General features: G+C 47.3%; 12 protein-coding genes across 12 annotated transcripts; 5 read left to right on the plus strand and 7 right to left on the minus strand.

Annotated features, from left to right (window-relative positions):
- Positions 1 to 182: 182 nt before the first annotated feature.
- EV420DRAFT_1475783 (uncharacterized protein) lies at positions 183 to 995 on the minus strand (the record flags this gene model as incomplete). The annotated part of the gene is made up of 3 exons (XM_060469291.1): positions 183 to 668; positions 722 to 791; positions 865 to 995. 3 exons carry the CDS (start codon positions 993 to 995, stop codon positions 183 to 185), a joined length of 687 nt encoding a protein of 228 aa, XP_060335399.1.
- Positions 996 to 1,405: 410 nt separating this feature from the next.
- EV420DRAFT_1515664 (uncharacterized protein) lies at positions 1,406 to 3,340 on the plus strand. The gene is made up of 7 exons (XM_060471903.1): positions 1,406 to 1,690; positions 1,741 to 2,120; positions 2,171 to 2,298; positions 2,347 to 2,405; positions 2,459 to 2,585; positions 2,639 to 2,700; positions 2,755 to 3,340. Exons 1-7 carry the CDS (start codon positions 1,675 to 1,677, stop codon positions 3,000 to 3,002), a joined length of 1,020 nt encoding a protein of 339 aa, XP_060335400.1. The 5' UTR covers positions 1,406 to 1,674; the 3' UTR covers positions 3,003 to 3,340.
- Positions 3,341 to 3,373: 33 nt separating this feature from the next.
- On the minus strand, positions 3,374 to 5,576 carry EV420DRAFT_1035503 (uncharacterized protein). Its single transcript, XM_060465430.1, has 7 exons — positions 5,501 to 5,576; positions 4,856 to 5,448; positions 4,658 to 4,796; positions 4,441 to 4,599; positions 4,200 to 4,386; positions 3,758 to 4,147; positions 3,374 to 3,705 (listed from the first exon to the last, which is right to left on the minus strand). The coding sequence occupies exons 2-7, from the start codon at positions 5,278 to 5,280 to the stop codon at positions 3,536 to 3,538; spliced, it is 1,470 nt and encodes a 489-aa protein (XP_060335401.1). The 5' UTR covers positions 5,281 to 5,448; positions 5,501 to 5,576; the 3' UTR covers positions 3,374 to 3,535.
- A 194-nt stretch (positions 5,577 to 5,770) lies between these two features.
- Positions 5,771 to 6,325, minus strand: EV420DRAFT_1515674 (uncharacterized protein). The gene is made up of 3 exons (XM_060471904.1): positions 6,077 to 6,325; positions 5,919 to 6,032; positions 5,771 to 5,844 (listed from the first exon to the last, which is right to left on the minus strand). The coding sequence occupies exons 1-2, from the start codon at positions 6,200 to 6,202 to the stop codon at positions 5,943 to 5,945; spliced, it is 216 nt and encodes a 71-aa protein (XP_060335402.1). The 5' UTR covers positions 6,203 to 6,325; the 3' UTR covers positions 5,771 to 5,844; positions 5,919 to 5,942.
- A 279-nt stretch (positions 6,326 to 6,604) lies between these two features.
- On the minus strand, positions 6,605 to 10,639 carry EV420DRAFT_1760335 (uncharacterized protein). Its single transcript, XM_060480617.1, has 7 exons — positions 10,359 to 10,639; positions 9,928 to 10,311; positions 7,887 to 8,026; positions 7,671 to 7,829; positions 7,434 to 7,620; positions 6,994 to 7,383; positions 6,605 to 6,938 (listed from the first exon to the last, which is right to left on the minus strand). The coding sequence occupies exons 1-7, from the start codon at positions 10,435 to 10,437 to the stop codon at positions 6,769 to 6,771; spliced, it is 1,509 nt and encodes a 502-aa protein (XP_060335403.1). The 5' UTR covers positions 10,438 to 10,639; the 3' UTR covers positions 6,605 to 6,768.
- EV420DRAFT_1328138 (HotDog domain-containing protein) lies at positions 10,359 to 11,991 on the plus strand. Its single transcript, XM_060468778.1, has 10 exons — positions 10,359 to 10,568; positions 10,618 to 10,645; positions 10,693 to 10,833; positions 10,888 to 10,905; positions 11,017 to 11,085; positions 11,139 to 11,237; positions 11,293 to 11,358; positions 11,412 to 11,449; positions 11,506 to 11,595; positions 11,646 to 11,991. Exons 1-9 carry the CDS (start codon positions 10,536 to 10,538, stop codon positions 11,569 to 11,571), a joined length of 558 nt encoding a protein of 185 aa, XP_060335404.1. The 5' UTR covers positions 10,359 to 10,535; the 3' UTR covers positions 11,572 to 11,595; positions 11,646 to 11,991.
- Positions 11,992 to 12,660: 669 nt separating this feature from the next.
- Positions 12,661 to 14,401, plus strand: EV420DRAFT_1035808 (uncharacterized protein). The gene is made up of 5 exons (XM_060465431.1): positions 12,661 to 12,732; positions 12,786 to 13,171; positions 13,225 to 13,704; positions 13,759 to 14,270; positions 14,321 to 14,401. The coding sequence occupies exons 2-4, from the start codon at positions 13,051 to 13,053 to the stop codon at positions 14,076 to 14,078; spliced, it is 921 nt and encodes a 306-aa protein (XP_060335405.1). The 5' UTR covers positions 12,661 to 12,732; positions 12,786 to 13,050; the 3' UTR covers positions 14,079 to 14,270; positions 14,321 to 14,401.
- On the plus strand, positions 14,377 to 16,613 carry EV420DRAFT_1035819 (uncharacterized protein). The gene is made up of 8 exons (XM_060465432.1): positions 14,377 to 14,744; positions 14,795 to 15,045; positions 15,093 to 15,132; positions 15,183 to 15,744; positions 15,807 to 15,960; positions 16,012 to 16,307; positions 16,362 to 16,488; positions 16,538 to 16,613. Exons 1-8 carry the CDS (start codon positions 14,674 to 14,676, stop codon positions 16,588 to 16,590), a joined length of 1,554 nt encoding a protein of 517 aa, XP_060335406.1. The 5' UTR covers positions 14,377 to 14,673; the 3' UTR covers positions 16,591 to 16,613.
- Positions 16,614 to 16,742: 129 nt separating this feature from the next.
- Positions 16,743 to 19,092, minus strand: EV420DRAFT_1035878 (uncharacterized protein). Its single transcript, XM_060465433.1, has 7 exons — positions 18,978 to 19,092; positions 18,227 to 18,930; positions 18,023 to 18,161; positions 17,807 to 17,965; positions 17,570 to 17,756; positions 17,133 to 17,522; positions 16,743 to 17,081 (listed from the first exon to the last, which is right to left on the minus strand). The coding sequence occupies exons 2-7, from the start codon at positions 18,631 to 18,633 to the stop codon at positions 16,912 to 16,914; spliced, it is 1,452 nt and encodes a 483-aa protein (XP_060335407.1). The 5' UTR covers positions 18,634 to 18,930; positions 18,978 to 19,092; the 3' UTR covers positions 16,743 to 16,911.
- A 2,975-nt stretch (positions 19,093 to 22,067) lies between these two features.
- Positions 22,068 to 23,645, minus strand: EV420DRAFT_1035979 (uncharacterized protein). Its single transcript, XM_060465434.1, has 5 exons — positions 23,337 to 23,645; positions 23,097 to 23,288; positions 22,847 to 23,040; positions 22,609 to 22,790; positions 22,068 to 22,557 (listed from the first exon to the last, which is right to left on the minus strand). Exons 2-5 carry the CDS (start codon positions 23,187 to 23,189, stop codon positions 22,151 to 22,153), a joined length of 876 nt encoding a protein of 291 aa, XP_060335408.1. The 5' UTR covers positions 23,190 to 23,288; positions 23,337 to 23,645; the 3' UTR covers positions 22,068 to 22,150.
- A 408-nt stretch (positions 23,646 to 24,053) lies between these two features.
- Positions 24,054 to 24,755, minus strand: EV420DRAFT_1475792 (Der1-like protein; the record flags this gene model as incomplete). The annotated part of the gene is made up of 2 exons (XM_060469292.1): positions 24,054 to 24,078; positions 24,130 to 24,755. 2 exons carry the CDS (start codon positions 24,753 to 24,755, stop codon positions 24,054 to 24,056), a joined length of 651 nt encoding a protein of 216 aa, XP_060335409.1.
- Positions 24,756 to 25,182: 427 nt separating this feature from the next.
- EV420DRAFT_1515720 (uncharacterized protein) lies at positions 25,183 to 27,003 on the plus strand. The gene is made up of 4 exons (XM_060471905.1): positions 25,183 to 25,242; positions 25,294 to 25,385; positions 25,445 to 26,241; positions 26,293 to 27,003. Exons 2-4 carry the CDS (start codon positions 25,312 to 25,314, stop codon positions 26,643 to 26,645), a joined length of 1,224 nt encoding a protein of 407 aa, XP_060335410.1. The 5' UTR covers positions 25,183 to 25,242; positions 25,294 to 25,311; the 3' UTR covers positions 26,646 to 27,003.
- Positions 27,004 to 27,160: the final 157 nt, after the last annotated feature.

Genomic DNA, 27,160 nt, shown 5'->3' on the forward strand with positions numbered 1-27,160 from the left:
TATAAAAGTACCTTTTGTTATAATGATCTACCGGCTCGGCGCAACGTGATGTGAACGTCGGATGCGCGCCTGATGCATAATAAAGAAAAATAAGTACAGGATTAAATTGGTGCGCCGATAATATCGGTTGCTCCAGATAGAGTAACATGAAAGAATAGAAGCCAATTGTAGGCTTGCTAATATTATAGAACCAGCCTATCCACTGTCTCGGACGTGCACTTCACCTCAGCATCTATACCGAACCGCGAATGCAGGCTCCTGATGATTGTTTCGCGGCTCACCAAGGAAGAAGGACAGGAAAACTTGACAATTGTCACTCTTCCTGGAAGAAGGCACTCGTAAACATCGAGACTCTGGCGTTCTGGCGGTATTACGCCATGTGGGACATAAGCGATGGGGTACTCCAAGAGAACCGCCGCGAGGGGGACTGTTATATCCACAGGAAGGTCAGAAGGAAGGGTACAGGAGATATCGGTGGCGTGGATCTCGATACTTCGAAGAGTGTTCAAAACATTCTCTGGGGGGGACATTAGGTGGCCCGAGACAGACACGTAGATAGTATCACGGAATTCCGGAGCCCGAGATTGAAAGCGGGGGATGTTGATGAAAAATGACTGATCCGCAGTAGGTTCGTAGAGATGGACAACATCCTTAAATAGTGGACTTTTCTGGAACAGATGAGTCAGACTTGTGCATGTAGGAAGTAGAGGAATGAAAGTACCTCGCGAAGAGCAATCACCAATTTTTTAAAGACAGTCCTGGTAGCGAACGTATCTACCAAATACCCCGTCCTGTGAAAGATCTGCATCAGTTTCCACGAGCCTCGGCAAGGTCAAGTAACAATGCTATTGGACAAGCACTGACCGGACCGAGAGGGCAATTAAAGAGAGGTCAACAGCGAACTGACGCCAGCTCTGGCTGTTGCCAGTAGATACGTGGAGACGAACGAGTTCCCCGTAGATGGTTTCGACGAGCTCATCGTTGATGACGGTCATAATATATGAAAGAGGTGGCTTCTATTTTTATGAGCTGCTGTTAAATAGTAGGTCGCTTCGCTGTCAGTTTTCAAGCGATGAAACTGATCGAGTTCCCCAGAATACACAGCGGTCCACGATCACTCTGAGGCTGGGTTACCAACAATGCTTATCGCTTCTGTGTCCATATGGATTATAATTCGAACGGGAAGTTGGCATCAAGGATGGCCAAAGGACGGCCGCCAATTACAAGCTGACAAAAAAAACAAGGCCGGGAGACATACAGAAGGGAATATAAAATCCAGTTGAGGCGACTTACGGCGACGGATGGTCGCTAGCACGAGGTTCTTGCTCTTGGAAATTTTAATTCATGTAAACCTATCCCTCGGGCCGAATCCCGCAGCGGACCTGGGGCTGTGTTTGATCGGAGTTCGTTGCTTTCAAGTTGATCATTCCAACTCGAACGAGTGTTGAAAGCAATGGGAAGATATCAGCTAGCCTATGCAGGCAATGATGGCACCTTTACCTCCTTCCTGATCTTTCATCCACGAATTCGTGGCCCTCCTACCTCGATTCTTCTGCTGGCAGATTCCCAGCCCTCATTCATTTGTCAACTGCAAGAGCAGGCTCTTTTTCTATTCTTGTTTGCGTTGCAGTACTAGGATAGTCGTAGTCTCATATCATCACTACTACGGCTTCTATGGATCCTCACTGGTGTGTAATCCAACTCATCTACAAAAGTTAGCTAACGTCTCTCAACGGACAGGTTTTTCCGACATGGGTCCTGTCCCTCCGGTGCTATTGGGTATCTGGATCTATTTCAATTTAATTTCGAACACTATATTACTGCCGCTTCTTGTCCTTACCTTTCTGTTCTCGACCCGTGCTGGTCGGCATCCGACGCTCATTAACCTCTGCATGACCTGGATATTTTCTGGGATCTTCTCTCTTTTACTGTTCTACGCCGGGAAGCATGAACCAGATTCACCGGAGCCACCGAAACCCCTTTGTATCGCACAGACATCACTGCTGTACGGGATCACACCCATGTGGTCGGTCGCAATTTTAGTTTTTGTGTATCATATGACGGTCACTACTATTGGAGGATATGATTATCCAACCGTCGGTAAGGGGAGGATGGTTGTAGTACGTCTACCATATTTTTCTAACCTTGCGTATGCACTCAACAAATGTAGATGCTGTCGGTTCCTTATTTGGTACAATGCTCGTTTAGCATTGCAGCCCTTGTTATATCTCTCTCCCATCCAGACTTAGTATCTCGCCACCACAGAAAACTATACTGTACATTGGTATACTTACCTCTGTAAGCTTCCTTGTCTGCATCCCTTCGTAAATTCATGGCATTTTCTAGCTACAATGCTATGAGCTTGTTCACCTCCATAGTTTGTGTCGCCATTGTTTCTCTTGAAAGTACGTGTTTCGTACACAACAAACCTCAGAATTTAATGGGTCTTTCCTGATAGTCTACCTTGCTATATTTATCTACCGCAACTACCGTGGAATGCGACAGGCTCGACATTCCACTGGGCTCTATGTGGCATTATTGCTTCGCGTTCTGGTATTCGGGCTGTATATTCTCTTTGGCATAGTGTATGTCTAGTCCTTAACGTCATCACTATTCACAACACTCACCAATGACCTAGGATCGACTTCGTTGCTATGTTCAATGATCACACATTTATCGGAGAAATGTACTTAGCGACGAGTGAGCCGGGCCTAGTTCTCATTCCTCTATCTCTAACGAAGTGATATATAAAAGTGGGAACTGTAGTTTTCCTCGTCTTCGGAACTCAAGCGGACGTACTCCGAGTATGGTGTTTCTGGCGTCGGGACGATTTGCGCAAGAAACCTGTACCGAAATGCCCTTCGCAATCGCCCACCTGGAGTATTGATTTCTCAAAAACATCTTCGCCAGATAATAAAGGCGAACCTTTACACGTCGTCACAACAGGTCTAGAATCAGGTGGCGCCGGACACGGGGATCGGTACTTTCCTCTCGGAAATTAATCTCATCGCCCCAATGCCCGACACTGGAACGCAGGGTCCATGATGGACTCAATTCTTACGAGATACTATCGGGCAGAGCCACCTGTATCTCCATGAAAGAATCACATTTGCATCGATACGGATAGTCTCTTAGACGGACCGTAGGACCATATTACCTCTATATTCGCAGTCTACACCCCAGTGATGATACTTCAAGAGAGGGTGAAATTATTGCACACTCACGCTACAAAGTAGATCGAAAGGACATATGTCAGGCCTTCAGGCACGAACTTTGATTAGTCGTATGTAAATGAAAAGCTCTTCATCGGTCGCCACAGACCTCCCTAGGCACCCGAGTTCAAAATGAAGAAATGAACACTACATGATTAATTTCAATTAAGTGGAGTAGAAGACTTCTTTACATCTACGAATGGCCCTAAGGGTTTTCTATATACTTCTCATCGTGTCGCAGACGCAATGAGTACACTATGTCAGGCTTTGGAGGGACATTATATGTTAAGCGAGAGAGGGAGGAGACAGATATCGAAAGATGTCTATGAGTCGAAAATAGCCCCAAATGCGAGTATACCTCTGCTTCGAAGACCATAAATCACTTTCTCCGTCAGCTTCTGGTTGGAAATAACACAAACACATTCCGGCTTGTATTCATCCACAAGACGGTTCGTGAGCTTGACGATGTCGGGCTTCCCATGCTTTCGCGTATCTTTGATAACCTCATCAGATCCTATCTGCGACTAAGAAAACTTTCTACATACCGTACACCACCGCACCAGGACTCGCCGCCAATATATCATCAACTAACGGGTCTCCAAATGTTGCACGCGTATTCGGTGCCATCCAAAACAGCTTATGCTCAATCTTACCACTCAGTATGTGAGGCGTGAACGGTGCAATACCACTGCCGGTAGCAACGAACAGCACCCTCCGGAACAGAGGCACAATCCGAAGCGCACCACACGTCGGGATACCCCTCACCCAGATCTCCTTCGGTGGGTTCGTGATCATCTCCGTCGTCCAGTCGCCTGCCTGAGATATGATAATCGAGTAACCGGTCACTCCAGGAGCAGCAATCGTGGCAAAACTGTGCCATTCATTGAGCGGATCCGTGGAGAACCGTTGGAAAGAGCCCGGAACGGGATGTGGACCTAAGTGAAACGGAGTCAGAGACTTTCAGGAGACGGTGTAAGAATGACTGGCCATAGTCGACGAAGAGACGGACAGCATGGTTGGAGAGGACGACGCTTCGGACAGGAACCTTTTGCAGTTTCGTCCATGGAAGAATCAAGGACCAGCTCAACACCATCATGAGCCAGAACGGAGCAGAGTGTACCAAGGCGTGTCCGAGAGATTTGTCCCCCTTGTAATCATTGGTGAGGACGACGACCTGCAATCGATGTGTCAGAATGAACATAGATATCTGAGTGAGCGATAAATGTACCTGAGACCAAACCAATGCAGTCGCAGTCCACCCCATGAACCGATGCATGCGTTCGAACGCGTCATGGCGCTTGACTCGGAAGGTGGGGTAAGCAAATGCAACGACCCCAACTAAGAAGGCAAGGACAATGTACGTCAGTGACACGGTCGCCACCGAAGTCTGGAAATACACCAGTCATTTAGAATCAAGCGAACAATTACCTCAAGCGGAAACGTACCTCTTTGCCTTGAACGAGTTCTCTAGTCGCTTGGACCGCCAAAAGGACGAGCCAGATTGTACCCGAAACAGCAGCACCAGAATGGATGCCTCCATTGTGATACACCCTCGCAGCCGTCTTACGAATGAAGAAGGGCGATCTGAAAAGACGCGTCAATCAACCGAAAGCACTCACACCTATTAGGTAAAGAGAACTCACGACTGAGGAACAGAACATGCGACTGCGAAAAGCGCGTTTATAACGTGTTCCTGCCGCATGAGAATAGCAATAAATATATTCGCAACGGCGACGAGCGCGATCTTCTGAGAATGATATCCACGAATTGCGTAGGAGATGAAGATACCCATGTTCGTTAAGAACACGACCGAGAATAGTCTCCGGTAGATAGAGAAGGCCTGCAGCCGTAGATTGCGCACCAGGCGCGGCTGGATCTTTTCGGGCATTTCATCCTCCTCGTAGCCGTCCCATGGATTGACCTGCTTTTCAGCGTCGAGGACGGTGACGGTTGATGTGGACTTTTCGGGAGAGTGATGAACGACGGTCTCGGTGGGACTGTTTGGGAGAGAGGATGTACTGGTGGAAGCGGAGTGGGTAAGCTCGACTGTATGAGTGTTGGGATCCATCGTGAGCTGACTGAAGAAACATTGGAGAGTATGGGCATGCTTTTAAAGAGGCGATTTTCCGAGTCGGTCACGACCGGTGAGGATTAGGTGTTGGATAGAAGAGGCGGGTCCCCGGAGATCATCAGCAACGTCTATCGCTGTGCACTGCAACTGGTCAAGATTGGATAACTGTAGATTTCTTCAACCAGGCACTAGAATAGGAAAACATTGGTCAACGCACGATGCATGCAGCAACATAACGTCCGAGAATTCCTCCAGCAGGACGATTCATTCTTTAATCTGGCATTTCGTTGTAGAGAAAGAGCAATCACTGAAATGGAAGCATCAAGTGCACAATCAGTGATTTACACGCTGCCTCTCACACGAGTACCGAAAGTATGATGTTGGCGTGTGACCGTCTTGGCTTATAGCAGGATAGCTGTTACTTATGGGATCCCAAGCAGCTATGCTAGCGCATTCTTTGAGTTCAATCCTGAAGAAAGATGGACAGCTTTCTCGAGAAGACACATTTACGATAGCGATGTATCCAAGCCCTGCAAAATGCAGTGTTTCGTCGGTGATCTACTGTATCTGAATATCAGTGTCAGGCTCTGTCAGGGCGGGGATCAGTAGATCACCGCAAAGAATGACATACACACCTACATCGGCGCCCACTACCTGCCCTATTGCGGGTGATATACATCTGACTGGTACGCATCAGGAATCACGCCAAGAGGGGCCCTTAGCGAACAGTCAGCCGGTTCTTTCCTGTTCTCCGAAGCACGGTCAAAAAAGAAAACGCGGTGGCAGTACCTACCACGACAAAACCATGATGGTTAGAGACAGGCTCTTCATGGAATCCGAGTCGGACTTGCAGGAGAGTGGCCCTGCACACAAAAACCCAAAGCTTGGGTATTGAAATACTCACCATACTGCCGCGCATTCCAGGATCCAGGCATGAGAGAGTTAGATTGCTTGAGAATTGACCTAGGGTCCATTAGTTAATGACTGACGGCAGTACATGGTAAAGTGGTAAAGTGGTAAAGTTGATCGAGTGAAACTTGATACCAAGCGCCACGTCACACCTTCTCTGGCATTCTTCTTGAGCCATTCCTGCTGATGGCCTCTGGAATATAAACTTGTTTGCAGAACATGAAACACTGGAAGCATCAAGAAATCTGACTGAAAGGGCGCAGGGGCGTTTCAAGCTGGGACGCATTGCTGCTACTTGACCGAAGTTGAAATGGGATGGCAGTTGGACCTTGGTAATCTCGAGGTGTAACATCAGCATCACAGTGACCGCTGGTTACCGAATCAATGCTCGGTCATCTTACTACCGTGCTGCGAAAAGCAACGACAAGTCTGCATCTATAATTGTAAGGAAGGTAATCATAATAAGTAATCGCTGTCTACTGATTACAGAGCTCTCGGAAAATAATGGAGATCGTGGTAATGGAAATCTATGAAAATACTCGTGCATATGCATGCTCCAGTCATGCCATGCGTCTATCAAGAGTCAAAGATGGCTCCGAAGGCGAGAATGCCTCGGCTGCGAAGGCCATATATGACTTTCTCCGTCAACTTCTGATTCGAGATCACACAGACACACTCCGGCTGGAACTCGTCTACAAAACGGTTCGTGATCTTGATGATATCAGGTTTACCATGCTTGCGGGTGTCTGAAAGAAGTATCAAATTAGTGTGAGCCAGGGACAAAAACATTTGCCAACACACCATAAACAACAGCTCCGGGACTATTCTCCAAAACAGAGTTCACCAGCGGATCGCCAAATGTCGCCCTCGTGTTGGGAGCCATCCAAAACAGTTTATGGTCGACCTTTCCACTCATAATGTGCGGCATGAACGGCGCGATACCGCTTCCAGTCGCCACGAATAGAACCCGCCGGAAAAGAGGAACAATGCGAAGAGCACCACACGTGGGCATACCACGCACATAGATCTCCTTCGGTGGATTAGTGATCATCTCCGTAGTCCAGTCACCAGCTTGAGAAATGATGATAGAGAAGCCAGGCTTCCCTGGTACTGCAATGGTAGCGAAGCTATGCCATTCGTTCAAAGGGTCGGTAGAAAATCGTTGGAAAGACCCAGGAACAGGGTGTGGGCCTGAGTGATGATCAGAAGCCGTACAAAAGGACAATGGGAAACAACCTCACCGTAGTCAACAAAGAGTTGGACAGCGTGGTTCGAAAGCACAACGCTGTTAACCGGGACCTTCCGGAGATGTGTCCAGGGAAGAATGAGGGACAAGCTCAGGATGATCATCAACCAAAAGGCGGCCAAGTGCACAAGGGCAGAACCCAACGACTTGTCGCCTTTGTAATCGTTGGTCAACAAGACGACCTGTAAATATGCGTTGAATAATAGGCAATGAATTTTAATTAAAATCTGACCTGTGCCCAAACGAGTGCAGTTGCCGTCCAGCCCAAGAAACGGTGTACACGTTCAAATGCGTCATGGCGCTTTATTCGGAGTGCCGGGTACGCAAATAGAACGATGCCAACCAAGAGAAACAGGATGATATAAGTGAGCACTACGGTCGCCGTGGATGTCTGAAGAGAACCAATATCAGTATGTATAGAAGGAAACGAATTAGGAATCTGACTTACCCCTCTGTTGTTAACACGCTCTCGTGTAGCTTGTACGGCGAGAAGAATGAGCCATACTACCGCCGAGGATGCAGTGCCCGAATGAATGCCTCCAAGGTGATACACTCTCGCAGCGGTTTTACGGAATGAAGAAAGGCCAGCTGCGGGTTAAAGATTAGATAGTCAGAATAAAGGTAACAAACCGACGAAGAAAGAAAGACTTACGACTTCGGGACCGAGCAAAAGATAAGGAAGAGAGTGTTGATTACGAGTTCCTGCCTCATGAGAATAGCAATGAATATATTCGCGACGGTGACCAAGGCAATCTTCTGGGAAGTGGTATCCTCTGATCGCGTACGAGATGAAGATTCCCATGTTGGTAATGAACGCCACTGAGAATAGACGACGGTAGATCGAGAATGCCTGGAGCCTCGCGTTTCGCACCAAACGAGGCTGGACCTTGTCAGGAATCTCGTCGTCCTCATAGCCATCCCATAGGATTTGCCAGTTTCTCATCGGCGAGACTGCCTGCCTTCGAGGACGCCTGGGATACAACCGTTTCCGCAGGACTGGGCGGAAGAGGAGCGCTGCTGAGAGGAACGGGAGCGACGCTGCTCATGGCTGGACGAGGTAAAGATCACATTGGAGAGCCGTTTTGCTTTTAAACTGTAGAATAGTCCCGAAGAGGCTGAGCTCCTAATTCACCAACGACAGGGTGCGAACTGAACATCTATCCAATCCGATTCAAGAAGAGACGCGCATGTGGAATGAGAGCTTCTCCATGCAGTCGGTTTCTGATTTGAAGAAGTTCCGTCTAATTGACTTCCGGCAGTTCTAGGACTACTTTTCAGCCGCCAACTGTATGACGTTCAAGAAAAAATTACGAGCACATGAATAATCCATCTCGTTGAGCGACAGAATACCAAAGTTGAATGGAAATTGCATATACCGCCCGTCGTATGTCTGTTTAGGGAACATGCCGTCTCCTCTATCGCAACGTTCGTCGATTGAAGCACGCAGTTAGGCACTGTATCAATGGTCTCAGACGGATATCAAGACCTAGAGGGAAAGATTCGTATCTGTGTGAGTATCAAGGTATGTCTGTGGTCGACTACAGGGACTTACCCATACGGTACCCATTTTATTCACACCTAGTATCTCACCTCGGCGGAACCAAGGACCTAAGTAACGAATCGCTGGATTTGAAGGCGTGAGTAGTTCCGCTGTTTAATCATACTTGAGTCGTGGATCGGGAGCAGCTAATTCCGAGACCATACCAGTCCAAATTTGGCATTTCGCGGACTGATTATTATTTGGAGCGAAAGCCAAAAGAAAACACACAAAGAACTTCCAATTTGCTGAAGATCCGCGCTGTCAAAATAACCAGCTGAAATGATAAGCGATTGACAGTACATGGTATTGAACACTTACTTTTAGTCATATAAGGAGGACTGTTTTTACTTTGTTGCATTGAACAAATGATTGATCCGCATCGCATATCATTATGGGAAACACAAGGAAGAGGTCGAGCCAAGACTGAAATCCGGGATAGACCGGATCAAGTCACGACAATGGATAAGTACTTGAATTGTATCTTCGATTTCGAATATCAAAGCCACACTGATTCGCCCTTCTTTCTTTCTTCAGCGTTCCATATGGATGTGTGTAACAACCTCTCAAGATTGGAGCGGTGAGGACGCACATCCGCATCGGAAAACGTTGATTGCCATCAAGAGCATGTCAAGATCAAAACTACCGACTCCAGGGAGCATCAGGCAACGCTATGCGGACATCCTAAATGGAGGGCCGCAGGGCTTGACGAACCCAGGTCATTGGATAGCCATTGAAGCGAGGCACGATATCCGGACCTGGAAGCAAACACAGATGGATATCAACAGGTACGAGCACAGGAACCGTGAACGAAGCATGTTGCCAGTTGTTTAATGAACGTGCTATTATGGTCTAAACGTTCAAAACAGTTTGCCATCTACCAATGAATGCGACATACCTTCCGGATAGTTCACAGCCACCATATACAACACTGACAACGACGCTTACGCACCGAGTGCATGATATTTCATAGACTCAAGGGCCGCGATGCTTTCCGTTCCTCGATCTATACCATCCTGGATGCTCTGAACTATGAAGACAACCACAGGTGTGAAGCACCACCATGCTACTGGTGATCCCAAGAAAAGATAGAGTGTCGGCGCAACCAACGATAGAGCGTACGTCAGCTGGTAAGAAACTTGAGCGACGTGGTGAATGTGCAGTAACAGATTGACGTGGATCAGCAAGACCAGGAGAGTGAGCGCCGGAGCAGTTGTGAAGAGGAAGAAAAAGTGGGCGATAGCTGACAGAACGACAACGACTTGAGTAGCACGGATGACTTGAACATCAGATTGGGCGTTCTCAATGCGCAATTTGCTGATCAGCTCTTCTTGCTCTGGTATCGGGTCAGATCGCTTTTATGTGAAAAGGATACAAAGCAACCTTGTTGATCAAGAATATGATTGTCGCCGTCGTCGTCGTCGCGGAATGGCCTAGTGATACGTTGCCGGAGTGAACTCATCGTGGACGAAGCAAGTTGAAGTCGGCCGAATTAGTCCGACAGACCATTCACGAAAGACTTCCGCTCGGCCCCGAACCTCCGGTATCATTACTGCGACCATGGCTGCTTGTCTACGGTTTACTCGTCGGGTAGTGTCTGTTGTTCAGAACCTTTACTATGTGTACTAACTGAAATGTGTAGGTGTGGAAGTCTTTTGTTGTAAACAAGGGTTAGTATTTTCTCTCTTTTCTCATTGATACTAAAGTACTTCGACAGGACATGACGCGCAATGTTTCCCGAACGTTCGTCTCTTGCTCCTTTACTCATACTCTTATTTAAGTCATTTGGGTCAGCTCATTGTAGAACATGCAGAACCAGGAGTTGTGAAGGCCTCGCTCAAGATAGAACCTTACAACAGTATGCTGCTTATCGGACACCCTATTTCTGATTTACTTAACCGCATGAACACAGTCAATCGTGTCGGGGTAAGTTCTGGATTGGATACTACTTAACCCGATCTAAACTTGAATCGCCGTATCAGACCGGTATTTGTGTTTCCATCGGTTTACCTATCCGAGTCTCTGGCTTAACCTCCTTTAGCACACGGTGGTCTTATCATGTCACTGACAGACACCATGGGGTCGCTGGTCGTTGCTACCAAAGGATATTGTTTGGATTCTAATTTCTTCTCGCGTTGCAGTGTACTGATTGTATTTTGATAGGGATGACCGGGGTAAGCACCGACATTGGTGCATCCTTCGTCCGTCCAGCTGGAAGACCGGGTGATATAGTATATGCAACGTCTCATTTGACTGGTATGGGTACGTATCATAAAGCCCTCGCCTGTATATGACTGTTATGTTCATATGTCTTCAGGTAAATCCTTGGCATACACACGGACAGAGTTCAAGAATGCGACAGGGGATCTTGTTGCATATGGGTGTAAGTAAAAAATATTGGTGACACTATGGCCATCTATCTCATCCATTGCGTAGACCACACTAAGTACATTGGCAAGGCACTCGTCCACGAGGTCCGTTCTATTGCCCCGAGCACTTTGGAACCTTTGGGAGTAATATCTTTCTCTAGAACAACGTGAAATTGTCAGAAGATGGAGAAACAGTCTTGGAAGGGAAGGACCTTGAAGTAGACTAGATTAGACGTTCTTCTAAAGATAAGGTGTGTACTTGACTGTCCTTGATGTGTTTACCGTACTTAATGGATCCTAGCTCCTAGATCAAAATCTGCAATCTGATATCGGGGAGAATCCGAAGCTAAATTCATGGTGGTTTTCGCGTTCTGCAGCATTTGTTGATATCTTAAAAGAATCGTCAAGTTCTCGTATTTTCCTGGTATCTGTAGGGTGGTAACGCTGCCCGCCATGAAAACAGCAATAATAACATCTACCAACCAACTTGAGATTCAGGTACATCACAGTAGCAGAGATCCCCTACGCATCAGGATACCCGACTTTGAAAAGTAAATGTATCCGCCCCTTCGTTCTTATCTCATTCCTTTTATTTCGATATTTATTTAATTTTTCACGCCAACGAATAAGAAAATATTTAATAATTCCTTGATATTTCGTTCTTCTATAGGACTGTTGAAAGAGGGAGCTAACGCTGCAACGATTTGAATGGCCGTTGTTTGCAGTGTATCTCCGGTCTGAGCTCAATGCTTGCTGGATCTTTCGTTCGCCCCCTTCCTGTCGATGGATATCACCCAAATTGGTCCAGGTTACTTACCTACTGATGATGGCAGTGTCACGCAAGTCCCTGAGGCCTCTCCATGGATCCCATCTCGATTCTCACCACTGTTATATCGACAACCTCCTTCCTATTGACTTGGATAGATCAACACCAATCCAAAGAAAAGGTCTTTCGCGACTTGCATACCACCCTCGATAACGTCCATAGTGGTGTATTATTGCCTCTATCATCAGTCGGCGCCAGTGGAGGTTCTCAGCTTGAGTCCAGCGTTGTCGGCTGTCTACGGACCGTTCAAGAAGTCCTCTTTCGGACAAGAGACCATTTGGTCGTGTGGGAGGATAGCCGCAAATTCAAGAGCGGAAAGAAGCTATGGGCGTTCCTAAATCCTGCCGTAGTGCTCGACGAGCTGAAGGACGACAAGACCCAGCTCGTGTCCAGCGTGCAAATACTATCCGCTGCTATCCAAATCTCATCTTTTATACGACAACCCAGCGCACTCAGCCCTCCTGTTGAATCGTCACGGTCACTCGTGGCAGGCTCGGATAAGTTGAAGATAGCTTCGAACAAGGATGTCAAAGATTTCTGGGCGGCCGAAATTGGGACCGAGGTATGAGTGAATCTACGCATCTTTTCTTCGTTCTGACGATTTATTGTCTGTAGACATTGTACTGCTCTGCTGAATTCCTACACGCTGCCCTTAGCCACTACCTTGACAAGTCATTGACTCCAGAAGCGAAGGAAATTCTTTCTCTTCGGCTGGACGAGTACGGAGTGGGATGTACTACCTTAGCAAGTCCTTGATCGCTTCGTTGGACAGCAACCATTACTCGACGCCCTTGTGACTCTTGGTGTCATTCAAGTCGACGAATCCCCAGAGTCTAGTATTGCAGACATTGACCCTACTTCCGTCAAACCTATATTGATTATGGTTGACGACGAGCCGGAAAATCATCGCTATACGATCAATTTAGTTCGATCATATAATGTTGATCTCTTCGTTTTCACGTCGACAGCTTCGGCAAAAACATGGATAGAGGCCAATGAAGGCAAGTCGTCACCTCTCTCCAAGAATAAATATCATTGACATATTGTATTATAGCCATGTTACGCGTCGCAGACAAGTTTGGCCGCTTGCGATGTGTATCAGACAATGCTCGTTGGGAACAAGACGCCTCTACATCGACGGCCTCGTCGTATCGAAGCTCAAGAATTTCCCTAAATATTTATGCCGGAGAAACTATCCTGCGCTATTTGCGCGGAAGACAGTATTCCGCCCCAGTCCTCATTGCTGCCGGAAAGAGCATCATGAAAACTTCATATGTTCTCGATTACGTCAGGGCTGGTTCTACATGCTACCTTGATGTCCTACTGGATTTCGTCCACCCACTGATGGTCAATGACGGTGAGGATGAAGAATGGTGGCTAGACTTCAATGTTGAGCCCAGAGACCGCACCAAGCCGCTGTTACTTTGGGTCAAAGACTCAGATTCGGATTCTCTCTCCATATCCGAGCAGAGCCTGCACACTGTTGTTGCCAGAACATTTGTAGAGGCTCAAGAAGAGATAGAAAAGCATAGATGTAAGTTGATGTATTTCATTCTTTCCCATCCGAATTCTGATTTTGTCATGCAAGATATGTATCGTCGGCTGGCGAAAGCATATATGTTCCGGGTGCTGTGTTGCGAAACCCAGAGTATCCTCCTTCCAGCTACGCGAAACATTTCGACGGGTCATGCCCTGCTTCAGTATCTCCGGTCTGATGGATATGACTGCCCATTCCTTGTCTTCGGCCGAAGTGAAGACCTGCCGCGTACTGAGTACGTCGTGAAATTTAGGAACGCAGGATCCACCGCACATCCGAGCGTTGTGGATGCCTTCTTGCAGTCCCTGTATGAGCGTAAACATGGCGACTCTGCGTTTTGGGCCGTGCAAGGTGCCTCTCCCGCACTTTAGGGACACCCCATATTCTGGATAAATTTACATGTGAACGCCTCATCTCATATGTTCATCCTTCCAGAAAGAAATTGCGTCAACTGTGGTAGATTTTCACTAAGCACTGGTTTTGTGTCGAGGTTGAGGCGCGCTTTTGAGTTGCGTCAGGGGCAGCCCGGGCACCGCCGAATCCTGAATCAGACAGGTCACGAGGTAGGAGGTCGATCGCGTCAGATCGCGAGTCAGATAGTGATGTTGCTCAGTCATCGTGCCCCGATTATGATATTTATTTTTCTGGCTCTTTCTAGAGACCCGCCTACTGTATTACAAAACTTTGATCCTGCTTTCAACGCTAGATTGGAAGTCTCACGAGGATCGCGGACTACGCAAAATCGTAGCTGGAGTCGGACCTACGGCCCTTCGATTCTAGTCCCAAGAGACGCCGTAGCTTGTCAAATTAGAGGCGGACGCATAGAGCCTTGACACGTATAGATTATCAAGCCCGAGGGTATTATTGTTAAAGGTTGGAACAGTCATCCAGGCTCATATTTGAACGCGTCGTCTCCGTATAAATGTCTCCGTATTCAATGCCTTAGTACCCAACTACCTCTCGACCATGTCTGACACCTCTAGTCCATCCTCATCCAAGAACCATCTACCCAAGGGAAGCGCATGCATGAATTGCAGGTCAGTCAGTCTACATTTTTCATCAGTAATATATCTCACAGCTTCCTTAGGCGTCGTAAGATAAAATGCGACGGGATGAAGCCTGTGTGCGGTCCTTGCTCGTCATCAGATGCATTTCACGATTGTGAATACGTCGAGAGAGGCGGTAGCAGTATGACACAAGCTCTAGAAGCCCAGATTGCAATCCTTGAAAGCCGTATTCAAGAGCTAGAGCAAACAGGTCCGATGAATCGTCTGGGAAATATCAACCAATCTAATCAAAGCACTCGTCTAGATTTCTCTCAGTTCCATGGCTCTCCATGTGCGCAATTTTCAAGTTCTCAATTTGGTGTCCTAATTTCTGCTCAGCTTCATCCACTTCATTTTCGTTTCAGCTGCATGAAATCATGTGAGTCTTCAGATGGAAACTTTGCGTGGCATACTCAAATAGCTTGTTAGCCTACGGTCCTTCTTACAACGCTGTTCGGAAATCGGCTTTTTCCTCGATCAGACTCGCTTTTCAGATTCTGCAACGCTTCCAAACGTTATGAAACCCTCCGCAGCCCTTCTTAGTACAGCATACCTATGGGGAATTCACCTCTCCGATTCGAGTGAGATTTTAGCCTATGAAGAGGTGTTTCTTGCCCGTGCCCTTCAAAGTACCGCTCAAGAACTTTCCAGCAGTCATCCTCAGCGGATCATACACTGTATCCAAGCAGAAGTTTTGTTGGCACACTATTTCTTCCGTAAGGCAAGAATGTTGGAAGGAAGGTACCATACCTCCTCAGCCGTTTCATTGGTGTTGAGTGCACGCCTGCACAAAATCCGGTCTATCGAGGGAAGTGGACCGTCGGTACTCCCTCCCCCAACTGATCTTGTAGAAGAGAGTGAAAGAATAAAAGCCTTCTGGACGGTATTCATTTTGGATAACTGCTGGACGACAGCAGATAACTCCCCATCTAACTTCTCGAATACTTCTCCTGATAGTAGGATAGACGTTCCCTGGCCACTGGATACTCAGGTATGTACTTCTGTTGCTTGGATAGAATATGAACGCTTCACTACGCATCTGCGGGCTGATAGATTCAATTTCCTCGTGACTATCGAACGAGCCATACCCTTCAGAAGTTTCTAGCTAACCAAAACGAGGATCACGGAACTTCGGCTTTAGCGTTACATGCGAAAGCTTCGGTACTATTTGAGCAAGCATCTCGCATTGGACCGCGCTTCCGATCTGGTGCGAATATACACTCCCGTATTATTTCTATATGTTCCTCACACATTTTAGGGATGTCGCAACAAGAAGCTTCTCGTTTCTTTGCTTCTTTCACCTCAGTGGAACGTGTAATCCAGAATTTTATTGAGACTCTATCATCAGTCCAAGCCACGCTAGCACCTGCTGCCCCTTCTATTTCACTCATGATACACACCTTGGCTCATGTTTCGATGATACAACTTCATGCTCCGTTTATCTCACGAAATCCGGCTTCTCGCGGCCGAGTCTTGTCCCATTCTCGTGCCGCCATTCAGATTCTAAGCAATATCGATGTATTCAGCCCGCCAGTTCTGGATTCTTTTATTGGCGTGAGTTCCATACCACGCCATTCTTCGTACATGATGATCTGATTGTCTGAATAGGTGCTATGGGGCATAGTAGGCGAGATATTGATAAGAGAAGGGTCTATGCCTGCGCCGGAACGGATGAGACTTTTAGGTGAAATTATGGCTTCAATGAGCGCATTAACAACTCAATCTCCTTTTATAAGTGAGGTTTTATTTCTATGACCAAGAAATACATCTGATCACGGCTGTAGATGCTCAACTGGATAAAATTCGTCATTTATACGCTGGAACAGTGAATCAGTAATGAATCTTGGAATATACCGGATCTTAATATAGATTTTATCCTACTTTCACAGAATATCCTTAATGTAATCAATATATGACTCTACTGTAATAGTCAATCGAGAAATAGATGCTCTTGGACCATGTGTGGTCGTAACTTTCCTTACAACGTTTGTTTCGAAGAAAATAGAATAAATGTTATAAGACCGTTTCTACAAGCATACATAATTCATGGTCTACAAAACACCAAGTGTCGTCATACCAGTACGCGAACATCCCAAAAGATATAATAAATAACTTCAAAGAGTCGGATAACTGTAGGGTCTTTGGCAATCCGTGCTATTTAAGAGTCGAAGATGGCTCCAAAAGCGAGTATACCCCTACTGCGGAGACCATAGATGACTTTCTCCGTCAGTTTCTGGTTCGAGATGACACAGACACATTCCGGCTTGAATTCATCCACAAATCGATTTGTGAGCTTGGTGATGTTAGGTTTGCCATGCTTTCGAGTATCTTCAAATGTCTGTCAGTGAGATTCAAGAAGGCTAAAAGCTTGATGCGAACCATATACAACAGCACCTGGGCTGTTCTCCAGAATCATGTTCACCAATGGATCGCCGAAGGTAGCACGCGTGTTCGGCGCCATCCAGAAAAGTTTGTGGTCCACTTTCCCACTCATGATATGAGGCGTGAAGGGAGCAATGCCGCTTCCAGTGGCCACAAACAACACCCTTTTGAATAAAGGAATAATCCGTAAGGCACCACAAGTGGGCATACCCCGGACGTAGATCTCCTTGGGAGGATTGGTGATCATCTCTGTAGTCCAATCGCCGGCTTGGGATATAATGATGGAGAAACCTGACTGTCCCGGGATGGCAATGGTGGCAAAGCTATGCCATTCATTCAAGGGATCAGTGGAGAATCTCTGAAAAGAGCCAGGGACGGGATGCGGGCCTGATAAACAGTCAAAACGGTTCGAAATATGAAATACGAAAGCATACCATAGTCAACGAACAGTTGAACGGCGTGACTAGAGAGAACAGCACTGCGAACGGGAACCTTGCGTAGTTTCGTCCATGGGAGGATGAGGGACAAGCTCAGAATGATCATCAACCAAAAGGCGGCCGAGTGCACAAGGACCGGACCCAACGACTTGTCGCCTTTGTAATCATTGGTCAACAAGACGACCTGCAAGTATGCGTTGAATAATAGACAATAAATGTTAATTAAAATCTGACCTGTGCCCAAACGAGTGCAGTTGCCGTCCAGCCCAGGAAACGGTGTACACGTTCAAATGCGTCATGGCGCTTGATTCGGAATGCCGGGTACGCAAATAGAACAATGCCGACCAAGAAGAACATGATGATGTAGGTAAGCACTACGGTCGCCGTGGATGTCTGAAGAGAACTAATCTCAGTATGTATAGAAGGAAACAAATTGGGAATGTGGCTTACCCCTCTGTTGTTAACACGCTCTCGTGTAGCTTGTACGGCGAGGAGAATGAGCCATACTACCGCCGAGGATGCAGCACCCGAATGTATGCCTCCAAGGTGATACACTCTCGCAGCGGTTTTACGGATGAAGAAAGGCCAGCTGCGGGTTTAAAGATTAAATAGTCAGAATAAAGGTAACAAACCGACGAAGAAAGAAAGACTTACGACTTTGGGACCGAGCAAAAGATAAGGAAGAGAGTGTTGATTACGAGTTCCTGCCTCATGAGAATAGCAATGAATATATTCGCGACGGTGACCAAGGCAATCTTCTGGGAATGGTATCCTCTGATCGCGTACGAGATGAAGATCCCCATGTTGGTAATGAACACCACTGAGAATAGACGACGGTAGATCGAGAATGCCTGGAGCCTCGCGTTTCGCACCAAACGAGGCTGGACCTTGTCAGGCATCTCGTCGTCCTCATAGCCGTCCCACGGATTACCTGCCTTTTCGTCCACCAATTCTTTAGCTGTGGAAACAGAGTGTGCGTCGGAGGGGAGGGCTGCCATATCCATGGGACTATGAGGAAGGGTGATATGGCTAGATGAATCCGTGGGCACGTCGTTGCTCATGTGGGATACGAGAGGAACGGTGGGAGAGAAAGACGTGAAGTCTGTTCTATTTATTGAAAACAAAGACCATATTGGCGAGGTACCCAATTGACTGCGAAGGCTGAAAAGCGGAGAACGGAGCACCAAAACGCATGCAAAGATGATGGCTCGGCGTCGAATATCTTGATAATTTTGGTAACCGTGTTACTGGGTTTCCGACATCATTGCTTAACAAAAAATGATGTTCTGATCTACAGAAGTATTTTGGATTGTTTTCTTTTTCCTAGACTCAAATTGCAGTTCTGTACCATGTGTGGCCTGAAACACATCAAACTCCAGCCACGATCGACATAGAGAGCGCGTACCTTGCCTGGACTTACTGGAGACATCTGTCAACACTCCAAAAATTTCCCGAAAACTCGCTACGTCTCATGTCCATTGCGCCAATGGGTATTCATATTTGCGCCGTGATGCCTGGATAAAAGCAACTGATGATCAAGTTGGCGGTGTATGACCGATCATTGCTCATTCATCTAGAAGACCCGAGCACGCATATCATGTGCACTCCCCGAGGATGGCGATGATGGTCTAATACTGAGAGCGAGTTTTTCCACTACATCTGTCTCAGCGGGTCAACTGCTACGAAGCAGCCATTGTCCATTGTCCAAGTATCAAGTTTAATGACTATCACAGTGCTTACCTTTATATTCACGGTACCCATCTCTATAATGATTCACGAGTCCAACGCAGCAAGCATCACGGTTCCTAAATCAGCCGTACAATCACTTACACCGAGCCTTGTGAATATTATTGAATATCAAATCCGTTGTGGGACTTTCCGTCAAGTTGTGATCTGTAGCTAGGCGTATTCTGTCAGACTTGTACTCCCCCCAAAAAACTATTGAATACCAAGGCAGAGACTTACTGTAGCTGAGATGTAGAGTATTTACCACGAGCGACGCACTGCAACCCGAGGCATCCGTAAACTCCAGGTTGGACGGAGAAGAAATCAGTCTCGAACGTCACTGGAAGAAATAAGATCACAGATAGGGCTGCGACATGTCAAAGAGGTGGTAGCAGAGAGACCAACTTCAGGGGGTAAAACTGAAGCGAAACGGAGTCGTGGCGGGACAAATTTGAAACTGAACGTGAAAATCATTATTGATCGGATCTCTCCGAAGGCCAAGCTACAGCTAAGGCTTCTCTGTTTCCGTCTTCTGTCGCAGTGTACTACTTTTAGGGTTTCCTAAATGAATAGTGCCTGCAACCGACGGACAGTCAGGATGTAAGTATGTGGCAAAGACTACTGGCATGTGTTAATCCTAAGAGAGTAGGATTATTGATAGATATCATGTAGGGTATACCTCGACTAAAACGAAGTGACAGCCTTCATCTCGGGTCCCTTGACTTGCGAGAAATCTGCAGCCTCGAACGCACCTGGGTCATCGCACCAGCACCGTAGAACAGGGGGACAATCTGAAGTGTCGTGCGGAAGGGAAACAAAGCAGTTCGGGAGTGCGGGCCCTCTAGCTGCCGGGAGGCGCATGAAGACAAAGGCTCGGAGACATCGTTTGGTGTAGTATTGCATCTCAGTGTCTAAACTGAGCGTGCCTATGGTAACTGTATTTGCACTGCGATGGAAGTTCATGCGAATACACCAAATCAGGCCAAACTCATTGGAGCGTGCTGGCTGCGCAGGGGTAAAAGTGTATGGCGAAGTCCTTATCCCATATGGGATCTCTGGTTTTCACCCCGTCATCGATATCCCGTCGCCGATGCCTTCACGCAACATCCCGAGGTGAGGCTAGAAATTGTATATACATTCAAGCGCCTGGCAGAAAGTGTCGTCTTCATATCAGGTCATGTTTTCAAGTCGGCCTAGAATTTGGTAAGTATATGCGTCCTTGTCGGTACATGCAACATGCTAGGGTTGGTAAATACGCTTTGAGAGGACGGTTGGCATATTCAATAGATTTTGCCTATATGTCCAAAGGAACGGCTGGGTTTACGGAGAAGCCCAAGATCCAGGAACTGGAATAGTCGATGCATCCCGTCGTCACAAGGTTCAGACACGTTCCAGGTTGTCAGAGCGGAATGAGGACGGCCCTGAAATATCAGGCCTGAAGCTTTTACTGGCGAGGCTTGGTACAAAAGGAGCTAAGAGAGAGATTGTAAGGTGGTAGAAATGCACGAGGAACCTCTCGCCGACGATGCCATGTGTGGTAAGCGTCGGGACGGTAACGAACGTTTTAAGGAACAATTCGAATGCGTTGCCTGCCATGTTGGAATGACCCCAAGGCTCCGAAGCCCATCAGGCCGAATAGAAAGGACTAGTAGGCATAATAGAAAAGCAAATCTTGGTTCGACCGGGAATAGCTAGCAGCGTATGGCAGAAGACATTAATTGCCAGCCGTTGGCTTTGAAGATAGCCGCGAACGAGACGGCTATTACTGTAGAAATCTGCCTATACCGAATGTCGACTGAAGCTGGCTGTTGAGATTCCCGATGCTGATAGGAAATGACCATCAAAGTGATGGGACCTTCTTGTTGTATCTGTTCAGCTGGTTTTGATGGCGCTCGACTGGCATCTTACTATATGGGCAGAAACTAGGACTATCCATCAGAACGACAGTATCAGTCATGGAGAAAGGATACAGACCTGTGCAAATCTGGAAGATGCTCCGGTCACAATGAACCAACTGGATTGACTCAATGATTAGATGAGCATTCTGCAAAATCACGTAGCGTACCTATCCCGCTTGAATTCAGGCCTTGAAGAAATTGCCGAGCGCTCAGCGAACAGTTGGGAGTTGGACCCAAAGAATGGTTGAAGCTAAACAATGTTCTCACGCCCACGTGCGTTGCTTCTTGCTGTCGTTTCGAGACGTTCAACGCTCAACAAACTGAACAACCACTCCTAGTAGTTACGCTCTAGCCAAATTTAGGCTCTCCCAGCTTCAATATTAAATATCTCGTTGCATAGAAGCCAGTTTTGTGGACGCTCTTACGCGCAACAAGACTCTATTAAGTAAATTGTTCACTTGTCTTGTGTGCGTAGCGGCATTACGGCAATTACCCCGCTCCAACAGGCCCCAACGTGTATCAATAACCGTACAGGAATGGGAGAATACAAAGTCAGCGCAGAATGAATAAGGCACCCGCTGACGTTGCGCATGTTGATGGATACCTTTGACGAAATGAATGGTCGGATATATATATATCGGGGGTTTTACCCTTATCCAAGGGAGATGGTTCTGGTATAGAGGCTATACGATAAGCGTTCAATGTCGGTGTATAATACCATTGTGCGGCTTCGGAGCTGGTATCTCCAATAGTCGCTGGAGTCCAAGCTTCTACAGGAGGGATGTTCATTCAGAATTCTTCTATCTCCATATGACATACTAGAGTTTCATGCAAGGTTACCATGATAACTTTCGGATTTCACGGGTTAGATGACTACAATATTGCTCGAAATAGATAGCGTTGGCTCAATACCACGTAGCGACTAGGCAGCAGTGATTTCGTACTCGTGAGCTACTTACGTGAACCGCTGCTTGACTTTCTCCAAGTCCATATCAGTAGAGTTCCATATTTTCTCAGTACCCTCCACATTCTCCTTGAGATGACCGAGCTTCTTTAACATACGGGTGCCGCAGTCAGATCCGAGTGGTATCCTTGTCCAACTCTCGTCCAGTTTCACCTCGCCCGTTACGATCTCGAATAATCGAGCAGATAATTTCTTTACATCGCCTACTTGTCCGTCTTGGACATGCTTCTCGTGATAGAGCTTCGTCAGTCCGTCGTATTCAGGATACATTGCAGATGAAGCAGGAGAAGACGTGTTGAACGCAACGGTGAGGAAATTGGTGGGAAAGAATCCGGGTGCAACGCTGCGTACGGTTATACCGAATTTAGAGACTTCCCGCGCAAGCGAGTCAGTGAATGCTGAAGGATATATAGTCAGCACGGATTAAAACTAGTTATGAAAAGGCATACCATCCAGCGCGGCTTTACTGGCGTTGTACGCATCGAAAGGCGGGTAGCCGTCAAAACCAGCGATAGAAGAGAAGTTTAGTATCCAACCCGAGTGGACCTCGCGCATAAGGGGGATGAACGCTTGAATGAGGGACATCGGTCCGAAGACGTTAGTCTTGAATTGCGCCTGGATGTCATCAGCTCTGTTAACGCGATATATCAGTGGATGCTAATAGCGTTAAATTTCTGTAAGTCGCACAAGAGAGACTCCGCGGGGCCAGTAAGACAATATCCGGCATTATTGACAAGCACATCGACGCGTCCGTGAATCTTCCACGCATTCGCAGCAGCCTCCTTGATTCGTGAATCTGGCCAATTGAGGTCAAGGGGTAGGGCTGACGCAGTCTTGAGTGATGCGGGCAACTTGGTAGTATCGCGAGCGCATGCAATTACCTTTGATAACCGATGATCAGCTTGCTGTAAAAGCACATGAGGAAGAAACTACGAACCTGGTGGCCTTGACCAAGTACGTATTCAGCAACTGCTAATCCTAACCCAGAGTTGGCACCTGTTATCAACCAGACTTTCAATGCGGGCGACATAGTTCAGGTTGGATGTTGAAAATGTGTGATATGGCCCGTCTTTATACTTTCCTGAACTACGACGTCATAATATTAGATGATGTGCTGAATAATGCGATCCTTTTGCGAGTCAGAAATAGACGAGCCGGGACCGGAGAGTTGACCCACCTGGAGGTCCCACTCAGCTACATTGTGATGAAAGATCTTTGCCTCCCGAGCCACCAGCTAGACATATCCCAGGAAGAAAGAAAAACATCTTCGGATTCGATAGCGACCGTGACCATGATGAACAGTTATCTAGCGCAGAAACTTCGCAAAGCTTTAAGTTCAAGTTGGGAAAGGCTCTACGCGGGAGTTGCCGAATAACGCGCATCCCGTTACGGCTAAGGCCGGAGGTACTGAGAATACCTGGCGCGGTGCTTACATTCAACGTATCGAATTGGATCAGTAATTGCCAGAACAGCAAGTAAATTTAGCTAACCCAATCCCTCGTGGTACGCGCTGGTTGCATCCAAAAACACTTCGACTTATTCACCAGAGTAGTTGTCTGCGGCCACAAAATATAAGTATTCCAAAGTCCATATTACCACTAGGTCTGCAGGGACAAAATTTGACCCGAACGCAACCCTTTTTGGATTTGAGCTTCGCGATCATGCCCCACAATATCACACATACTGAAGCTCCTTGAACATATGCTTCTCACGGCAGTCCTCAACTGGCCTGGACGATGGACCGATCCCTGCTCCCCCCACAGATTTCATAACACTCGAGACAATACTTCCCGCGTCAATGCTGGTGACAAGGTCGAACCGCTTATTTCTCTACCAGACTCGTTGACAAACTCAGACCTGGAATAATGTACATGGCGGTTAAGTCAAAACGATCTTATATATCGCCCATCATTCTTTGTCTGCATTATAATAAGTCGGGGAATCATATATAATTAGAGAAGAAAACTCACAAAAACGGTGGCGGCTCGCTCAAGACACTGTCACCACCGAGCATTTCCCTAGCCCATACATCTCGAGTGAACCAAGCTATATGGCCCACTAAACATCCCATGAGATCACCCGCAGCTGCCTTCCATGTTCCGTTGAGGACCCATGAGAAAGCGACCAGCGCGAACGGCAAGTATGGCGCAGTTATAGTGACCAACCCGAAGAGGCTGATCGGAGTGGATGGGTGCCTCCGCGACCATACGTATATGGGAACAAATGCCAATGACGAGCTCAAGAACGGCAAATTAAACATCGGGCTGAGAACCAGGAGGAGCACCGCCGAGAACGACAAGAGATAAAGGTAGCTGGCTGGACGGTGCGCGAAGCTGCTCTCTTCAAGCATTCTGCTGTAGCGCATGAAGAAGAAGAGATGAAAGATGAGGTCGAGGGAAAAGGTGCCAAAGTAAAAGAAGGTTGTGAGGGCACGCCAAGGTTGGAGGTTGGTGAACGCGCTCTTCGGAGAGAAGTATAGCTGAAGCGGAGTCAGCAATTGACACTGCACGGCGAGAGAGGTCAACACAGCGGCCAAGAGCCACGACCGAGTTATTGGGGGTATCTGGGTAACCCAGGCCTCGATTCCAACGGGCATGGTGGTCAAAAGGAACTTCGAAATCGTTGACAGCGACGTGTAACGTGTCGTGAGGTCATTATTTGGCTAAAGCTTTGGAGAAATGAATATTTAGCTGTCTCGTTTCTGCTGCCATTTTGCACATACCTTGGATCTATTCCACATTACCTTTACTTCTGCAGTTGTTTCCTTCTATTATCTGTATTCTGGTGGAACATGGAAAGGGAAGCGGGTACTGTTTGGCAGGGACGTCTAGACTACCGGAGGCAAGTAAATCAACAAGGATTTGCATCTTCATCAACATCTCCTATACCGTCCGTAGCTCCTCTTCGTTCGTTCTTTTATTTCCGTGCTTTATCTATCTTCTTATCTCTCTATTATGTCTTTGACTCCATCTCTCTCACCGTTATCGACTATACCCATCACCCGTACTGTCGCCATCATCAAGAATCATGCGCTGTCGCACCGTTTCGACATTGAGCCCCGCATTCAAGAAGCAGGATTCGAGGTACGTCCTACGTTCTAGGCCGCTCAGTGGCCATCCTTACAATGGAAGCAGATCGTCAAAGAGCGTCAAATGGAATTTGATGTCGAGACTGACCCCGAGTACCTCTATGAGCTCTTCGGAGACGACGCTGATTCTCTAGGAGAGTGCGTAACTCTGTCTGACGACAGTAACCTGCAAACTTAATCAAAATAACGCAATTTAGAGGTCCTGTCTGGGTCTACGTCCTTGAGCGCCGTCGTGCCGTCGAGGTTTTCAACTCTCTGATGGGTCCTTCCGATCCGGCCGAGGCTCCGCTTAACTCTCTTCGTGCCCTCTACGGTCTCTCGGCAGCGCAGAATGGCATTATGGGCTCTCCCGATACCCATGCTGCTGAACAGCAGATCTCTCCCCTGTTTGCTTCCTCGCCACCGTTCCCTATTTCCGACCTTCCACCCGTGGACGGCACCGTAATAGGTAGCCCCACCAGTGATAGCCTAAATTCACCACCTTCAACTATCGGCAGCAAATCGGGGAAAAATACTCAGTTCAAAGCTCGCGGTCTTCCAGCATCCCATGCAACACCAGATATCGTACCTCGGACCACCAAAGCGGCCGCATTGCGAGCTGGGATCCTTCCTGCACCTTCGGAAAATAGGCATCGAGTTCCTCTATCCAAGGAACAACTCGCTAAAACTTTTGCTAATGTACCGGGTCACAAACGCACCGAGACTATTCAAGTGGCTTCAACGAACGCACCCGCGATTAAACCACGCATGACGAGGGCGGCCTCATTGAGGCTGGGTATACCACTTCCGGAGGCATCTAAGAAGACTACGCCGCCCACGGTCAATGAAACAAAACCGAAGACTGCTGCCATCTTCGAGGGTGTACCAGGTCATAAGAGGCGAGAGACGATTAGCGTCCCTTCGCTGACTAGTCGACCTTCACTTGCCCCGAGGACAAATAGGACTTCATCCTTGCGAGCGCAGAAGGATAGTGCGCCGCCGACGTCATTTATGTGTAAGTTTATCAACGTTCAGTTGTCCTAAAAATCCTAATCATTTCATATAGTTCGACAGCCAACCGCACCGAAACTACCCGGATCCGCGAATAGCCTTTCCAGGAGTACGTCTCGGGCATCACTGCACTCACAGTCAACGACAGTGTCTCGCGCTGCGTCTGCAATGTCCCTCAACAGGGTGTCTCACGGTGCTTCATCAGCAGAGACGTCTTCCAAGACCTCCGAGTCAAAGGTTACAGAACAGCCGCAGAGGAAAGCTCCACGCCCTAGTAGTATCTCTGCACCTACGATTGTTCCACGAACAAATCGAAGCGCTGCATTAAGGGCTGCAAAAAAGGAGGCTGAGGCGGTCAAGATGAATGGTGCCGGGGTTAAGGTACGGGCAAAGTCGGTCATGGTTTAGGCTGAGGTTTTTGGGTCATTTTTAAAAAAATTAGTGCGCTGGTCGCTCGTTTACTTATGAAGAGGAGCCAATATTCCGGAGACTCGAATCGGTCGAACATCCGTGGACCTCCTCAAACTCCAATCTTGTCATTTTCTTTTTTGTCTTGCGATCTGTGACTTATGCACTCATCTCACTTATCTATCCTATCAGGAATTCAATGTCTTTATGTTGCTGATTTCATGTTATTATTACTCTATGTTTATAGCAAGAGTTGTTTCTTGTAGTTCTGGTGTATATTGGTTGCTTATTATTATTAAATGATGTTGAAATTTAGGTTATGCTGCAGAAAGATCGCCACTGCTTACGTTGCACATGGGGAGTTTTCACTTCAAACGTCGAAGCGAGTCTGCATAAATTACGATAATATTACAATAAACAGCAACGAGCGTGAATAGTATGTCAAACGAGTGATACGAAACCGAAGTACAAGATCAAAAAGAATATGTCAAGCGGTACATTGAACAGTCCCCCTA

The sequence above is a fragment of the Desarmillaria tabescens genome, assembly GCF_030435595.1.
Source record: "Desarmillaria tabescens strain CCBAS 213 chromosome Unknown EV420scaffold_6, whole genome shotgun sequence".
Classification (NCBI taxonomy): domain Eukaryota; kingdom Fungi; phylum Basidiomycota; class Agaricomycetes; order Agaricales; family Physalacriaceae; genus Desarmillaria; species Desarmillaria tabescens.

Excerpts from the sequence above, each read along its gene's own strand:
- EV420DRAFT_1515664 (XM_060471903.1), top strand. Across the intron at positions 2,299-2,346 it reads ACATTGGTATACTTACCTCT|CTACAATGCTATGAGCTTGT; the intron begins GTAAGCTTCCTT and ends GGCATTTTCTAG. Across the intron at positions 2,406-2,458 it reads CGCCATTGTTTCTCTTGAAA|TCTACCTTGCTATATTTATC; the intron begins GTACGTGTTTCG and ends CTTTCCTGATAG.
- EV420DRAFT_1035503 (XM_060465430.1), bottom strand. The coding sequence starts at position 5,280 with ATGGATCCCAACACTCATACAGTCGAGCTTACCCACTCCGCTTCCACC. Across the intron at positions 4,797-4,855 it reads GCATGTTCTGTTCCTCAGTC|ATCGCCCTTCTTCATTCGTA; the intron begins GTGAGTTCTCTT and ends GCGTCTTTTCAG. Across the intron at positions 4,148-4,199 it reads CCGTCTCTTCGTCGACTATG|GTCCACATCCCGTTCCGGGC; the intron begins GCCAGTCATTCT and ends CGTTTCACTTAG.
- EV420DRAFT_1515674 (XM_060471904.1), bottom strand. The coding sequence starts at position 6,202 with ATGCGCGGCAGTATGGTGAGTATTTCAATACCCAAGCTTTGGGTTTTT. Across the intron at positions 6,033-6,076 it reads ACCATCATGGTTTTGTCGTG|AACAGGAAAGAACCGGCTGA; the intron begins GTAGGTACTGCC and ends CGTGCTTCGGAG.
- EV420DRAFT_1760335 (XM_060480617.1), bottom strand. The coding sequence starts at position 10,437 with ATGAGTTCACTCCGGCAACGTATCACTAGGCCATTCCGCGACGACGAC. Across the intron at positions 10,312-10,358 it reads TCATATTCTTGATCAACAAG|AGCAAGAAGAGCTGATCAGC; the intron begins GTTGCTTTGTAT and ends ACCCGATACCAG. Across the intron at positions 8,027-9,927 it reads TATGAAATATCATGCACTCG|CTGGCCTTTCTTCATTCCGT; the intron begins GTGCGTAAGCGT and ends TTTAACCCGCAG.
- EV420DRAFT_1328138 (XM_060468778.1), top strand. The coding sequence starts at position 10,536 with ATGGCTGCTTGTCTACGGTTTACTCGTCGGGTA. Across the intron at positions 11,086-11,138 it reads CGTTGCTACCAAAGGATATT|GGATGACCGGGGTAAGCACC; the intron begins GTTTGGATTCTA and ends GTATTTTGATAG. Across the intron at positions 11,450-11,505 it reads GCAAGGCACTCGTCCACGAG|AACAACGTGAAATTGTCAGA; the intron begins GTCCGTTCTATT and ends ATCTTTCTCTAG.
- EV420DRAFT_1035808 (XM_060465431.1), top strand. The coding sequence starts at position 13,051 with ATGGTTGACGACGAGCCGGAAAATCATCGCTATACGATCAATTTAGTT. Across the intron at positions 13,172-13,224 it reads ATGGATAGAGGCCAATGAAG|CCATGTTACGCGTCGCAGAC; the intron begins GCAAGTCGTCAC and ends ATTGTATTATAG. Across the intron at positions 13,705-13,758 it reads AGAGATAGAAAAGCATAGAT|ATATGTATCGTCGGCTGGCG; the intron begins GTAAGTTGATGT and ends TTGTCATGCAAG.
- EV420DRAFT_1035819 (XM_060465432.1), top strand. The coding sequence starts at position 14,674 with ATGTCTGACACCTCTAGTCCATCCTCATCCAAGAACCATCTACCCAAG. Across the intron at positions 14,745-14,794 it reads AGCGCATGCATGAATTGCAG|GCGTCGTAAGATAAAATGCG; the intron begins GTCAGTCAGTCT and ends CAGCTTCCTTAG. Across the intron at positions 16,489-16,537 it reads AACTCAATCTCCTTTTATAA|ATGCTCAACTGGATAAAATT; the intron begins GTGAGGTTTTAT and ends TCACGGCTGTAG.
- EV420DRAFT_1035878 (XM_060465433.1), bottom strand. The coding sequence starts at position 18,633 with ATGAGCAACGACGTGCCCACGGATTCATCTAGCCATATCACCCTTCCT. Across the intron at positions 18,162-18,226 it reads TTTTGCTCGGTCCCAAAGTC|CTGGCCTTTCTTCATCCGTA; the intron begins GTAAGTCTTTCT and ends TTAAACCCGCAG. Across the intron at positions 17,523-17,569 it reads TCAACTGTTCGTTGACTATG|GCCCGCATCCCGTCCCTGGC; the intron begins GTATGCTTTCGT and ends ACTGTTTATCAG.
- EV420DRAFT_1035979 (XM_060465434.1), bottom strand. The coding sequence starts at position 23,189 with ATGTCGCCCGCATTGAAAGTCTGGTTGATAACAGGTGCCAACTCTGGG. Across the intron at positions 23,041-23,096 it reads TACTTGGTCAAGGCCACCAG|GTAATTGCATGCGCTCGCGA; the intron begins GTTCGTAGTTTC and ends CGGTTATCAAAG. Across the intron at positions 22,558-22,608 it reads CAGTAAAGCCGCGCTGGATG|CATTCACTGACTCGCTTGCG; the intron begins GTATGCCTTTTC and ends TATATCCTTCAG.
- EV420DRAFT_1515720 (XM_060471905.1), top strand. The coding sequence starts at position 25,312 with ATGGAATTTGATGTCGAGACTGACCCCGAGTACCTCTATGAGCTCTTC. Across the intron at positions 25,386-25,444 it reads GACGCTGATTCTCTAGGAGA|AGGTCCTGTCTGGGTCTACG; the intron begins GTGCGTAACTCT and ends AACGCAATTTAG. Across the intron at positions 26,242-26,292 it reads GCCGCCGACGTCATTTATGT|TTCGACAGCCAACCGCACCG; the intron begins GTAAGTTTATCA and ends CATTTCATATAG.